Genomic DNA, 15961 nt, shown 5'->3' on the forward strand with positions numbered 1-15961 from the left:
GCATTAAGACTTAATTAATTATAAATGGTTTGAATCTTACAGACTTTTTTTTTTTCACTTTTGACTATTTTTTTTCCTTTTTTGATTTTTTTTGTGTGTGTAGTAATACAACTTTCTGTGTGTGCATGCATGTGTGTGTGTGTGTGTGTGTGTGTGTGTGTGTGTGTGTGTGTGTGTGTACATGTGTGCATGCACACACACGTGTGTTTGTGTAGACCTCCAGGGAATCTCTGAAGATGGAATTGTTAGCAGACGTGTGTCTGCTGCCAGGAGAGGACAGAATTATAGGTGAGTGTATCACACTGGGTCCACACTGTGATCAATTGTCCATTTTGAAAGATAAAAACATGTCTTTTTCTACGCCTTTGTCATCAGTTAGTTTTACACATGACTCAGCCCATCAGTATCCTCTGGTACTTTCTGATACAGAGTGATACACTCTATGATAATCAGTTTACACATGATTTAGTAATGTGTTGGCTAGGTCTGTCCTTATTAATGTCTTATAGTCAGAGTAGGTGGTATTTATACCCTACCTTTGCTGCACATCTCTCTTCTCTTTTTCTTCTTCCTCTTCTCTGCACCTATGGTGATTTCTTCCCTTACAGTGCTCACTGCTTACCAACAATAATAATGACGCCCGAACCAGAGTACTATTGTGAAAAAGGGAACCTATTCTGAGCCAATATGGCTCGGGTAAGATCAGATATAAGCTACGATGGGTGAGAAGTCCAATGAATTTTTGAAGTAATTTTTATATCTGTTTTCAGATAAAGACATCATCTACATCTGTCCATTCAGTGGTGCTGTGAAAGGCAAAGTGTTGATCACCAACTATAGACTCTACTTCAAGAGCTCAGATAATGTAAGTCCCATTAAGCTCATGTTGGGCCAGTCAGTAGCTTGTTTGTGTGTGTGTGTATGTGTGTGTGAGAGAGAGACAGGTGGAAGCCATCACTCTGCTGGCAGTTGGGTAAAAAAGCGTATCTAGCTACATCTCTGTGACACATCTCTCTCTGAGCCCTTGCAGTGTTTTTAACACAGTACTTTGTTCTGTTATTATTAAAGACTAAGTCTCTTGTGTAGAATTTATTTATGTAGAACAGTGATTTTATGTTTTTATTTTTCTGGGGATTGCCACGTTTCCCTTGCGCCAGCATTCTGTGCGCCTTGGAATTATTCGATCTAGTGGGCCGTTAGTGGTTTACCTTAAATCTGCTAGCCTGCAATACAACATAGTGATCACCATACTTAGTTTACAGGTCCTTAAGAACTGAGTGTATTTTGACCACTTGGGGGCAGCAGAAACAAGCTTTAAACACAAGACTGACATATTTATCTCCTTATAAAATTGATACGGTGGACTTAACAGCAAACAACAACATTAGAAGTCATTTGCATACATTCATTTCAATGTAAGTACAAAATTCACTCTCCTTTTAGTTCTATTTTGGTCTCGACCAACTCCTGAGAAACATATCTGGCTATTTATCCGCTAAATGTTATACTTTCATTTCCAGCTATTCTGTCAGCTGTTTGGTGCTGACCAGGTAGTGTACAGTGGGTTTATCAGAGCTTTTTCATTGAAAACAGCTGAAAATGTGCTTAAAAACCCTATAAAGTTTAGTGAAACTGAAGGGAACCACAAAGTTGGTGACAATTCTCTAGGGGTTCATCACTATGAGTGACAGTTTTCACATACAAGTAATAATTTGATCCCTTGTTAACAGAGAAATATTGATTATCGCTGCTTTAACAAGCAAAGTAACATGCCCCCTAAACATATTCAAAAATTACAGTCACATCTACAGTATCGTAGTATAGTATATTAAAGTGACTGCACTGTACATAAAATTTAATGACTCAAAAAATTAGATTGCTTTATATACCGCAATGTGGCAGTAAACCCTTTGAAACGAGTTGTCATTTTGAGCTGCATACTTACAGCTCTTGACTTGACTTGACATGGCCCGTATTTCCCACCAAGTAGTCGAAGACCAGCAGTTTACAATTATTTTTCCCATGGAACCAAAGGTGTAATTTCAATTGGTGAGGGAGGGGTCATGCCTTCTCACTATTCAAAATAAATTAAGTACCAGAATTTTTTTTTTTTCATTCACACAACGTCAGACGTGCAGTTTTCAAACAGTGCACTGTGTAATCAGGAGCAATAGCTAATGTATTTAGATGAGATTGTTATTCTCTGCATAGTAATTAATTTAGAATTGTAACATTTGTTACAAAGACTGAAAAAGTAGGGTACCCAGAGTTAGAGTCTTGTGGCACTCTATATTGATTGTTGTTGATGGCAAGAAACTTTTAAGCAAAAAAAAAAAAAAAAACTGAAATGACAGCGACTCCCACATTACACTGGAATTAGATAAGTTTGATCTGTAGTTCTGGAGGTCTCTCGGTTCAAGTGTATCTGGGCTGTATGTCTAAGGCTTCCCGGGTTGTTCCAAAGTTGTATATTTTTTCTGTTAAATATGCATGCAGAGGAACATTCAAGTTAATATTCAAGGCATTTGTAATGATAGTAGACAGTACGTGATTGGCTGATGTAGTTGTGAACATGTGTGCTTTTTTGTGGGCATGTCATGTTTTGTGTGTGAGCATAACAACATGCTGACTCTGTGTTGTAGGATGTGGCAGTGACGCTGGACATTCCTTTGGGTGCCATTAGTCGGGTCGAGAAGATGGGTGGAGCTTCAAGCAGAGGTGAAAACTCCTACGGCCTGGATATCACCTGCAAGGTGTGTGTGTGTGTGTGTGTGTGTGTGTGTGTGTGTGTGTGTGTGTGTGTGTGTGTGTGTGTGTGTGTGTGTGTGTGTGTGTGTGTGTGTAAGAAAGAGTGTTCTATTACATATTAAACAGGCATTTAGATATTTACAGCAACCAGCCAGCAGTCTTTGTGCTTAAGCCAAGTTCATATATTGATATTTAATTTTCAGGTTTTACATAAAATCTTCATATTTAATAGAATATTTAGTACTTCTGAAGTACATTTTTAAAAGACATTTCTGATAGGTATCTCCTACAGTTTCAATGCAACCAAAATGATTATTTCACATTCTGCAGAATTTTTTTGGAGATGGCTGCTATGACTTTTATTGTTGATAATTGGTATACTTTATCAATTCCTATGTTTTAAAGTCAATTCCTATAGCCACCTTTTATATTTATATCTCAGCAAGTGTATACTGTACAACCTCCATTGATATTTCCAAATGCTTGAATATACACCGATTAATCTTGCATTAACTAATTTTGATGACATGTACAGTTTACAAGTTATTATGAGGTCTATTCAGTTTCAACATGTTTGTATCTCAGCTATTGTATACAGTACAAACGCCGTTCAAATTTGAAATACTCTTTAGTACACATTTATCACCTTATGTATGCTCATTATAAACACAAGTACAGTCTATACATTACATACCATAATGCATTAAAGCAAAAGACATTCTTGTTTTAAAATCAACACTTTAAAAGGGAACTCCAGCAATTTTCTGCACAAAAGTCTGTTTAAAGGTGTTGGAATATGCACTACTGCATATGTGAAAGAAGTGTTACAGAATTAGTTAGATTAGTGGAGTACTCTTTCAAGCTAAGGGGGTTTCAATTATGAAGTCAGCATAAAGCTTCTCTATTCTCTATTCTTCTCTTATATGCCTTAAATTCTGTGTGTGTGTGTGTGTGTGTGTGTGTGTGTGTGTGTGTGTGTGTGTGTGTGTGTGTGTATCAATAGTAAATATGTTGATTTTCTGTGTTCTCAGGACATGAGAAATTTGAGGTTTGCTTTGAAGCAGGAGGGCCACAGCAGACGAGATATCTTTGAGCTCCTCTTCAGACATGCTTTCCCCCTCTCACATGGTCTGGTAAGTCAGCTTCTGATATCTACCACCATCTACTAAGTGATGGCTGTTTTCCTATATATGGAAAAAAAGATATTTCATTTTTGGCTGGGCCAGAAAGGGAAATTTGGGTGATACAGATGTAGCCTCATTTCCTCAGATAATTAGATCCACAATGGTTGGATAAACCACGAGGAACACCTGTTCAATCTCACAGTAAAATTAAGTATATGAGGAGTACACTTTAGATGGAATGCTCCACTGTCTTTATTGTGAATATTAGTCCAGTCATGAACACAGTGTATTTATAGCATTAGCCAGCAATGGCCGAGAAAGGACATTTTTCAGCTTATAGTCAATCTCCATTTCTTCGAAGCCCAAAAATTATGCAAATGATGAAATGCAGAAATGCAACCCCCTCATACGCCATGACATATGCATACCCAACCACACCACAGCTAAATCTGCCTGGCTAATATTCGTGCATGCTAAAATTTGTGCATGCCCAAGTAAGGCTCATGCAAGCCTTATTTGGGCCGAAAGAGACAATGGAAACCTTTGCCTTCATTCTGGTAACTTCCTTCCTTCTATACCAGACAACAGCTTAGCAACCAATAATGTAATGGCAAGGGTTTATATTTAAAGAATGTTTAAAGCTCCTTTGTCTGAATTGTGTCCCGCACAGTGTTGCCATTATCAGGCATCAACTTTTCTCAAACTAAAAGTCCTGTTCATTTTCTATATAGACAGCATTTGTTGGATGACAGTTGGAGCACTTTATGAAAGACATGAAACTCTCCTATTTGAATCATCAAAAGACGAACAACCAATGAACAATCTGGTTCTAAGATTAAAAAGTCAAAGTACAAGCCTGTGGACAGTACCATAAGAGAACTCCAACCTCAACTCCCAAAGGAGTATTTCAGTAAAAATCATTCACTGAACTTAAAATTTTGTTGCATGCTCTGCTAAACAGTAACTGGAAGCTAAATATTGTGATTGTTAAAACCCTGATAAAGCATCAGCAGGTTCAGGGTCTGGGCCTGATTGTGACAACAGAGTATTTTTGTAGTATTTATTAGTACTAAAACAGTTAAGCGATTTAATCAGACAGCAAAATAATTAAGAACTTAACTAATTGTTATAGTCATTCTTCAAGTTCCAGCCTCTATAATGTGATGATTTTCTGCTTTTCTGTTCTATACCATTATAAACTGAAAATTTTGGGGTTTTTGATGACATTTGAGATTTGAAGTCAAATCAGTTTAATTTATATAGCGCCAAATCATAACTACTTCTCATATAGATCAGATCTAGACTGTACTCTTTATAATATATTTACAGGGACACGACATTTCCCAGTGAGCAAGCACTTGGCGACAGTGGCAAGGAAAAAAGATAACAATGCAAGTTTCACATGGAGATGTATATTAGTAATAATGATAATGATAATAATTGTACTAGTGGGTGTTGAGCAGGATCATGGGGGCAATAGGTGGTTTGCAATAACAGATCCAGTCTTTACCTGTCCAGAGGCAGACAAACCTGCAGAAAGTGACGGGAGGAGAGAGGAGAGCGGTGATACAGCACAAAACTACGGGCGAGAGGAGATGTTGAGTTATTAACATCCATTAATGGGATATGAATGTGTACAGATGGAAAGGGAGAGGAGGCGAGAGGAGCTTGGTGCATCATGGGTACCACAGCAGTCTAGGCCTATAGTAGCATAACTAGGGGATGGTTCAAGACAACCCTGAGCCAGCCTAGTTTAAGCCTACTCTAAACGGTGGACAGGGTGTCTACCTCCTGGACCCAAACTGGAAGAAGGTTCTACAGGAGAGGAGCCTGATAGCTGAAGGCTCTGCCTCCCATTCTACCTTTGGAGACTATAGGAACACAAATAAGCCTGCATTCTGGGAGTGCATTGTTCTAGTGGGGTAATATGGTACTATGAGCTCTTCAAGATATGATGGTGCCTGATCATTAATGGCTTGGTAGGTGAGGAGAAGGATTTGAAATTCTATTCTCAATTTTACTGGGAGCCAGTGACGCTAACAAAGGAGAAATATGATCTCTTTACCTAGTTCCTGTCAGTACACGTGCAGAACCATTCTAGATCAGCTGAAGAGTCTTTAGAGAGTTTTTGGGGCAGCCTGACAATAAGGAATTGCAATAATCCAGCCAAGAAGTAACAAATACATAGATTAGTTTTTCTGTATCTTTTGAGACACGATGTGCCTGATTTTTGGCTGAGCCGCAACAGCGAGGCCAGTCACATATTCGCCATGAACAGCTTTTATAACATCATCGGGGGGGCATTTACAGGTAGTGTTGCCAACTTGTCACTAAATTTACAGACTTTACAGACTCCTTTAGCGGCTTTTTTTCAAAAGAGCACCTAGCGACAAATTTAGTGACTTCTTTAACAAACCTTGCTACTTTCTTTAGAAGAGTGTCGCCAGTATTGCCCCGCGAGTGCAAGGTTGGGGTTTCCCTCCGCAGGCACACCTCTCCATGTTACCCATTAAATTTACCAAGTCCAATTCAATTTACCAAGTCAATTTAAATTCAGCTGTATTAAATACTATATATGTGAGCTTAGGGAGTAGGAGAGAAGCAAACAGATAAAGGGCTGAGAGTCGTTACGGTGGTACTGGAGCCCAGGACAATGCCAAGCAGAGTGTATATCATTAGATAATGTGTTTCTGAAGTCGTTGGAGCCAAATACAAAAACTTCAGTTTTGTTTGAGTTGAATAGCAGAAAATTGCAGGTCATCCAGGTCTTTATGTCCTTAAAGCATGCTTGAATAATATGAATAGAATTGGTCCAAGCATAGAACATTGTGGAACTCCATGTCTAAATTTTGAGTGCATGGAGAACAAACTGAAATTGATCTGATTAAAAAGGATTTAGATTACCAGATTAGCGCGGTTCCTTTAATACCAATTAAATATTCCAGTCACTGTAATAGAATTTATCAGGGTTTTCCCTATCATTAGATGCAGACTTACCTAATGAACAGGAAATAACTGTGCTGAGAGTTCTCTATCGCTCTGGAGAGAGACCATATCATATTGCCCCTAATATAAGATAACAATTTTTTCTGAAAATTAGGTTTAAAAAAGTGGGGGTTGTCCTATATTTCAGGACCAGAAAATTACCTGTTTATTCATTACAACTGATATTTTATTTGAACGGAGGGAGTATCAGTGTAACTACAGTTTTTTACATAGGATTGCATTGTGGGTTATTTGTAGCTTTATTATGTTGCTAGGCTAGTGAGTGTTTTCGAATCCATCTATAATGAGTCTCTCAGAGTCAATCAGCCTTAAAAATGTTTCGTTAGTCCAGTTTAACCTGCAGGAGTTTCTGAAGGCTGGTGTAATATGTTCTGCTGCCACAGAGGAAATACATTCATGATTAAAGGGCTTTGTAGGTGAGGAGGTGGATTTTAAATTCTATTCTGGGTTTTACAGGGAGCCCATGCAGAGAAGCTAACACAGGAGAAATATGATCTCTTTTCCTAGTTCCTATCATTACTCGCACTGCAGCATTACGGATCAGCTGGAGAGTATTTCGAGATTTTTTTGGGACAGCCTGATAATAAAGAGTTGCAATAATCAAGCCTAGAAGTAACAAAAGCATGGAGTAGTTTTTCTGCGTCTTTTTGAGACAGGATGTGCCTGATTTTTACAATGTTACGTAGGTGAAAGAAGGCAGTAAGTTTGTTTTATGTGTGAGTTAAATGACATATCTTGATCAAAGAGAACTCAGAAATTCCTAACGGTGGTGCTGGAGGCCAGGACAGTGCCATCTAGAGTTGCTGGTCATCCAGGTATTTATGTCCTTTATGTCCTTATTAAGGCTTGCTTAAAGTTTAGCTAACTGATTGGTTTCATCAGGCTTCATTGACAAGTACAATTGGGTATCATCAGCATACCAATTTAAGGAGTGTTTCCTAATAATATTGCCTAAAGGAAGCATATATAAGATCAATAGAACTGGTCCAAGCACAGAACCTTGTGGAACTCCGTGACTAATTTTTGAGTATATGGAGTATTTATAGTTAACCTGTACAAACTGAAATCGATCTGATAAATAGGACTTAAAAGTAACTGCTCTAAGATGGTTTATTGCCAATTAAATGTTCCAGTCTGTGTAACAGGATGTGATGGTCAATAGTGTCAAATACAGCAGTGAGATCTAACAAGACAAGTACGGAGACAAGTCCTTTGTCCAATGCAATTAGAAGATCATTTGTATCATTACTGTCCTTTGCTATGAAGCACTCTAAATCCTGACTGAAAATCCTCAAATAAACTATTATTATGAAGAAAATCACAAAACCGGTTGGAAACAGCTTTCTCAAGGATCAAGGAATGAGATTGAGAGAGGAATCGACTCGCTACAGTGACTTAGTCAGCTGACTAGTGGCCACTGGGAAAGTGAGCTGTCTACAGACAACTGAACAAAAATTTTGGTAAGCAGCCAAATGCTGTTACATTTTCAGATGGCTTATGGGAGGATAAAAAAATTGCATTTCTTCCTTCTGTGTTGGCGTACATTGAGGGGATCATTAAAAGAAAAGTCTGAAATGGCAATTACAGCGGGGAAATTTGTAAACAAGCACACACTTTTTGAACCAGCAGCTCCTACCCAGAATCGAGAAAAAAAATTACTTGTGGGTAGTTTAGTCACTCTTGTTCTCTCCCAGCAGCAGTCCTTCTGCTAAAGAATGTGTGTCAACGTGTCAGCATGTCTGTGTGTGTTTCCACATGTGTGTCTGTGTGTGTGTTGGTCACTATACGAGCTCCACTCTGTTCTCCTCAGTGGTTGAGCATTTCCTCTAGGAAAATGAACAGCTAGCCAGCAGCCTAGTTAATCACAGGTTGCCACTGGTCTGACATATGTCTGTCTGTGTTTTCACAGAGTGCTGCTATCATATCATTGAAGTCTGTAAATGAAAAGTCTCCTTCTCTCCCCTCTATCCAGCCCTTCTTTGCATATGTGACTCAAGAGAAGTACGAGGAGAATGGTTGGAATGTCTACAAACCCATAGAGGAGTTCAGACGCCAGGTAAGGAGGAGAAGTACAGTGTTAGGACTATACTTTTTATAGTACTGCTGCTGGTTTTTGATACCAATACTTATTTGTACTGTTATTGCTACTACTTTAATAATATTGTAATATAGTTGTGTTGTGTAAATAGATCTAGGAGTTTTTAAAAAAGTAGTGAAGAGGTGAATTCAAAGTAGAATTTGAATAATACTGCAAAAAGAGCATTAGTGTTTCACTCAGTATCTAATGATGATTACTGTCTTTTGTAGGGGTTACCTAATAACAAGTGGCGTATTACATTCATCAATAAGAACTATGAGCTGTGTGACACCTACCCCACTGTATTGACTGTACCCTTTAAAAGTAAAGAGGAGGACCTCAGAAGAGTGGCTGCCTTCAGGTCAAGAGGACGGATACCGGTAAGCAAGACAGATTTGTATAAACCTGAAACATATAATACATGAGTGTAGAATTTGTGAGTTTGACTAAAAAATTCTTAAGTCCAGGACCAATTACTAGCTTTTACATTAAGTCTTATGGCATGGAAAAATAAGATATATCAGGCTTAGGATTTACAGACAATACTGGTTAGAAGGCTACCGGTGGTCTGAAAAAAAAACATAAAATAACACCAGCTATATCCTTTTAAGTAAGATGTATTGAATGGTATATTATATCACAGAAACATTAAAATGCTAAAATGAGAATAGCCAATATGGAGCAGAAATAAATTATTATTATACATCTTTTATGTGGTACCTGTGTTGTGCTATGTTCTCTTTCCTCCCTCCTCTTTCACAACTTCGCCCTGGAATAGTTTGTTTTCATTAAAAGCTACCTGAGTGTGACTCCAAGTCCTACAGTCCTAACTGGCATCTGCAAATGTTTCATCTGTCTATATGTGCTTTAGGTTCTATCATGGATCCACAGAGAGAACCGGGCAGTGATTGTCCGCTGCAGTCAGCCTCTGGTTGGCATGTCTGGCAAAAGGAACAAGGATGACGAGCGCTACCTGGACCTGATCAGGGAGGCAAACGACACTACCAAGCTCACCATATATGACGCCAGGCCCAACGTCAACGCAGTGGCCAACAAGGTCAGAAGGGAAAGGAACTATTTTCAAGGGTCAGAAGATTGGTTTGATAGACACAGGAGGGTGTAAAGCAAGTTACTATCTCATGTGCAAAAACTTGTCTGCATCAGTCAGTCTGAAATAGTAGTTAGCAGCGATGAGAGGAAAATAGAAAGCAAAAGATGGTGTCAGCAGATGGAGACTGTAATGTTACTGTGAAATGTAAGCTCTCACTTATTTTTAACATACATCGTATTTAATAGCTCAGAAATGTTGTAGGTATTATGGCGTGATGGTTTTTAGTTAGAGACTTAATACGTTTTTTGATATCAAAGCAAACAATACAACATAATCCCTGCAGAATCACAATAAAGTAATTTCCTCAGTATCACAGTTACAGAAATTAAATAACTGATCCATTTTTAATGAGGGACTGTAAGTGCATTTCCATCCACTTATTATATGTGCATTGTCAATTTTAGTTGTTTTTAGTTTGATGATTCTAGCTGATTTTCCTAGTGGTTTCGTGGCCATATATTTCCTGTAATGCCTCTAAATGTGAAATGAATTTACATTTCATGTTAATGTTTAAGAACTGAAAACCAAGGTTTCATTTCGCCTTATTTTTTTATCTTAACATCTTTACAATTCCCAGGCCACTGGAGGAGGCTACGAGGGTGATGAGTACCAAAACACAGAACTCATCTTCTTGGACATCCAGAATATCCACGTCATGAGAGAATCCCTGAAGAAACTCAAAGACATCGTCTACCCCAATGTGGAGGAATCACACTGGCTGTCCAGTCTAGAGTCTACACACTGGCTAGAACATGTTAAGGTGAGAAAAAGAGTTTGTACACATGAAAACTGTTCATCTGGGTGTACATTATCATTTTCATTTGAAGTTAAAAGATTAAAGGCCTGTCTAAGTCCCATCTGTTTGTGTAGCTGGTGTTGTCAGGAGCCATCCAAGTAGCAGACAAGGTTTCCAGCGGAAACTCAGTGGTGGTTCACTGTAGTGATGGCTGGGACCGAACTGCTCAGCTCACATCTCTGGCCATGCTGATGCTGGACAGTCACTACCGCACACTCAGAGGATTCCAGGTCAGTAGTTTAACAAACAAGATTATGAAAGGCAGCAGCTCAAACACTGTGGGCAGCACAAAGCTTCAAAGCACCTTTGCAGTGGTTTTACTGTACTTAAAAGTGATAGAATGTCACTTTTTTAACAGTTTGGCTTTTAGAATAAAGATTTAGTGAAATGAATGGACAGAAAATTAAGATTACAATTAACCTGATGTAATGAACAATTTTTGTGCTGTTTTAGGTGCTGATTGAGAAGGAATGGATCAGCTTTGGGCACAAATTTGCCTCAGTAAGTAATATTTTTACAGCTCCTATCTTCACAAATACCTACTTCAGCTTTGTGTGTTTTGATATGAATCCTTATTCACTACTGTCCTATATTTTAGAGAAATTTTAAAATGATTCAGTTTACGAAAAATGGCTCAGTTGAATGATAAAAGTAGTTTACCTTCCTGTTTATCATTTGTTTGTGTGTGTGTGTGTGTGTGTGTGTGTGTGTGTGTGTGTGTGTGTGTGTGTGTGTGTGTGTGTGTGTGTGTGTGTGTGTGTGTGTCTTGCGTGCGTGCGTCTGTATGTGTATGCGTAGAGGATAGGTCATGGTGACAAGAACCATGCAGATCAGGACAGATCACCCATCTTTGTTCAGTTCATTGACTGTGTATGGCAGATGACTAAGCAGGTATGTTTGAATCATCAAGCTGAACTCATGGGAATGTCATTTAAATCACATAAACTATGCTCAACAAATGAGATTAAATTGGGAGGGTTTTTTTTTTACTTTTTTTTTGTTTGTTTATTGCTTGATTTAGCTGTACAGGTTTAATTTAATCAGATCCTGTGTCACAGACAAACCCATTGAAAAGATAGTGAGACCAGCGCAAAGCAAGTAGGTCTTGGGTGCACAGACTGTGTGGGGGTCTTCATCTGCTGTTTTAATTTGAATTTGCAACAGCTCAATGTGAAAAATGGCTGGGTGAAATGGAATATAGATCAAAAGGTAAGGTGATTAATAAATATACCCAATCACAGGGATGCATGACAATAACTACACAACACAAATGAAGACAGAAATCAGATTGTTTTATCGTACAGAGTCCCAAACATAGTTTGGTGAATTAATTTATATGAATACATTAATTTGACTGTAGTTCAGTCATAATTCTACTGTATCTCATGTTGTAAATAAATATGTCATATTGTAACTGATGTGACAGACCAGTAGTTGCATTTAAACAATTAAAACATGAAATGCCACCTTTGCTAAAAGAAAATTGAAGGAGGAATTGACGAAAGATTATTGAGCCCCTGTAATCCAATGTTTCCCAGGCAGTTATAACAGACTGTTCTGAGGTGTGTGCAGTTATTTTGTAGCAGCCTGGTGTCATTTGCATGTGATTAAATGAAAGTAAACACAGTGGATGGACAAGCATAATGGCCCTCTGCTCTGGCAACAGACATAGAAAATATCAGGTTCAGGAAAATACCAACCATTGAGACCGCTGCTTGTGTTGGTTGTTGCGCTGTGACAAAAATAAGGCCCTTAGTATGCGAATTTCCTTACTAGATGTAGTATTTTATGCAGCAGCTTCAAAAATACTCAACCTGATATTTCAACACTGAGCTTAAATTTTGATAATCAACAGTGCTTTAATGTTCATGTCGTTTTAGGACTCTTTGGCGCTGTAACAAAAACAGGGAGTGTATCTTTAAGACCAATCTGCAAAGAGTGTTTCCTGACATGAGATGACAGAGGCCATCTTTTGAATTGTAACTGGTTAACTCTCCTCTCAGTTTCCTACAGCCTTTGAGTTTAATGAGCGCCTCCTGCTTACAATCCTGGATCATCTCTACAGCTGTCGCTTTGGGACTTTCCTCTACAACTGTGAGAGTGCACGAGACCAGCATGTAAGACCACGTGGACATATAATACTTCCTACTCTTAAGTTGCCCTACAACATACATGCAAGTATACTTTGACTTTGGGGTTGCACTGTATTTCAACTGCAAGTGTTTCACGGTAACACTCTTTCTGTGGTGCAGGACGTGAGGTCAAAGACAGTGTCTATGTGGTCTCTGGTCAACAGTAAGATGGACATTTATTTAAACCCCTTCTACACCCCTGAGTCTGGCAGGGTCCTCTACCCTGTTGCCAGCATGCGTCACCTAGAGCTGTGGGTAACATACTACATCCGCTGGAACCCACGCATACGACAACAGGTAGGATTGCCACTTTGTCATAATATACTGTTACCCGAACTAAGGGCCCAGAAGCCCCCCTACTCATTGTGTGTAATTTGGTTTGTAATAAGGTGATTAACTGAAAATTTGTTTCAGAATATGCACGGCTACAGTACAGTATCTGCTAAAATGATAAGGGTCTCCATTATATTACCTGTCTTGTATTGGGTTTGTGTGTCAGAATTTACACAGTGCATGTTCCTAAATACAACTGTGTGTAACCATACCAAAGCAGGGGCCAGTGGAAATAGGTACTTTCTACTGATGAGGTGGAAGCATCCACACATATTTCTTGCAAACTCTTTACATAGGTCTTTATTTGTTTTTCTTTCCTGTTTCTCACCTGTTCATATCTGTGACTGTATTTACTTCATATTACTGAAATAAATCTGGCAAAAAGGGACATGTGGTTGATGGTTAGTCAACTTTGTAATTTTGGAAAATTTACATAATTCCATATTTTAAGTTCATAATTTTAATCAATAGGCAGTTAAGCCTGCATCACAAATTATTCCTGCAGCAATTTTATAAAATAGAAGAATGTGAGCCTAAACTCAGCCATCAAATAAAGCTAAAAGTGACCCAAAAAAAAATCTAAGTATCAGAACCACTGTAAGGAAAGATTTGACGAATAAAGTTGTAATATTTCAAGAACAAAGGTGTAATGTAATGGGAAGTCATAATTGTAAAAGAAAAAGTTTAATTATATTGAGAATAAAGTCATAGTATTATGAGAAAATGTTTCAATTTTCCACCACAGTAAATATGCGGTCCAAATACAATTCCTTTGGAAGGATATGTATATATTGATATTTTTATTTTGAGACAGGCAATGCTAAAGCTTGCATTTTGTAATTTAACCTGTCCACCGTGGCATACAATTTGTTGTAAACTTACAACCTTTTTCATTTTTTTCTCTCTTTGTGTTTAATTTAACAAAAATATTCAAATTCATCAGAATACACTAAACTATACAGTCTAACTTTCCTTATGTTGGTGTATTATCACCCATTTAAATTTAGGAATTTCAGTTTTTGAAGAAATGTGTGGATGAACTCTCTAAAAATAAATTCAAAACAAATGCTAAAACATTTAGTTAGCTACCTTTTTTTTCTTCATAACAAATTACGACTGGTGGTGTGATAGATATACCAGAGGCTGTGTATTTGTATTTGTATGTGTACTGTCAGTAAAGTAAGTGCGTGTGTGTGTTGTTTGTTGTATGTTCCAGCAGCAGAGTCCTGTGGAGCAGCGCTACAAGGAGCTGTTGGCCCTAAGAGACGAGTACTTGAAGAAGCTGGAGGAGTTGCAGCTGTCTGACTCCACTCCTTCCACTCATCTGGCTAACAGCCCTATCCCCATCCCCAGCACAGCCCCCACCCCCTCCACACCATCACAGCAATACACACACCTACACACTCCCTTCTGAGACACATACACTCAAACACACACACACGCACATGTTGATCAAAGTCACTTTTGGGGACAGTAAACAGACTTGCTTCCATTTCCCAGAGACTTACCATATACATGACCACTACTTGTCTAATCCTAACCCTAAATTTAGCTTAACCTTAACAGATGACCCAAAAATCAGCTTTTCCCCAAATGAGGACACAGCTTTTTTGTCCTCATTCGGGGAAATGAAGACCAGTTAAATTTGGGGACAAGCCGTCTCCAAATTAACTGGTGTTTAGACTGAAGTTTGTCCCCAAAGGTACCCTATGACAGACACACACACATGTAAAAACGCACATATTCCGATATACTTGTTGACTTGCACTTGTGTCTTTTTCACTCTGAATTCTGTCAGTCTTACACACATGCAGGGAATTATTTAGTATTGTGCAGTCCTAACTGTGGATAACTAAGAATGCTAATAAGATTTAGATTTGATGGTTAACTCTAACACCATAGTGTTGATGATGGTGATTTATGCAATATATCACAGTACAGCCTTGTCACAATACTTCTCTATACACACATTCATCATACAGTGAAGCCTTAAAAACATTCATTGGCTTTCAGTCCAAGGGCTTTAACACACACGGCCCACAGCGGTTGTGTATCAGTGTTCAACACAGGCAGCACAGCAGGGCTTAAGTTATGTGTTTCTTCCGTCCAGGCCATACTCTGATTTGACAGAACATACCAGCAGTGTTAGTGGTTATTTTTTAAATGACATCACCACAGAAGCACATACAGTACCTACGCTATAGATGCAATGATAAACTGAGTTTCAGTGCTGTGTGTGGACTGTACGTTTTAGAGAAAGAGGTTATTCTTTACCTTGGGAAAAAAAGTTTGACAAAATAGTCTTAACTCAGGGTCCACTTACTTGTATTTTACAGGTGAAAACTAAAGCCAGTAAATTAACCTTGAGTTACGACTGTTTTGTGAAATGTACTGTTGTTATCCATTAAAGGAACACTTCAACATTATGACTGACAGCAATTTAATCTCTGTGCTTCCATTTCAAAGAGATGTAAGGGGTGTAGTTTGGCTTGTGATATCTTTAACCTATCTTTAACCTAGCTTAAACAAGGACTTGAAGCAGAGGAAACGGCTAGACCAGCTCTGTTTAAAGTTGGAAAAAAAAAAACAAAAAAAAAACAAGTTGCCGCAAAAGAAGATTCCTATGCAGTAAGC

At 38.3% G+C, this 15961-nt stretch overlaps 1 protein-coding gene across 2 annotated transcripts in view; it reads left to right on the forward strand.

Moving 5' to 3' along the window:
- Window positions 1-15753, forward strand: part of mtm1 (myotubularin 1) — a 20465-nt gene extending 4712 nt beyond the window's left edge. Inside the window, exons 2-15 of one of the 2 annotated variants that reach the window (XM_040141474.1) lie at window positions 216-288; window positions 771-865; window positions 2643-2753; window positions 3780-3881; window positions 8851-8934; window positions 9186-9335; window positions 9827-10012; window positions 10644-10826; window positions 10937-11092; window positions 11316-11363; window positions 11661-11753; window positions 12866-12979; window positions 13115-13291; window positions 14547-15753. In XM_040141474.1, coding sequence (XP_039997408.1) covers window positions 237-288; window positions 771-865; window positions 2643-2753; window positions 3780-3881; window positions 8851-8934; window positions 9186-9335; window positions 9827-10012; window positions 10644-10826; window positions 10937-11092; window positions 11316-11363; window positions 11661-11753; window positions 12866-12979; window positions 13115-13291; window positions 14547-14741 — 1746 coding nt within the window. In that variant the 5' untranslated portion in view covers window positions 216-236 and the 3' untranslated portion in view covers window positions 14742-15753. Of the gene's footprint in view, window positions 1-215; window positions 289-770; window positions 866-2642; window positions 2754-3779; window positions 3882-8850; window positions 8935-9185; window positions 9336-9826; window positions 10013-10643; window positions 10827-10936; window positions 11093-11315; window positions 11364-11660; window positions 11754-12865; window positions 12980-13114; window positions 13292-14543 lie in introns of both variants that reach the window. The other variant, XM_040141473.1, reaches the window with a different exon arrangement.
- The last annotated feature ends 208 nt before the right edge of the window (window positions 15754-15961 follow it).

Source organism: Xiphias gladius, chromosome 12 (assembly GCF_016859285.1).
Source record: "Xiphias gladius isolate SHS-SW01 ecotype Sanya breed wild chromosome 12, ASM1685928v1, whole genome shotgun sequence".
Classification (NCBI taxonomy): domain Eukaryota; kingdom Metazoa; phylum Chordata; class Actinopteri; order Istiophoriformes; family Xiphiidae; genus Xiphias; species Xiphias gladius.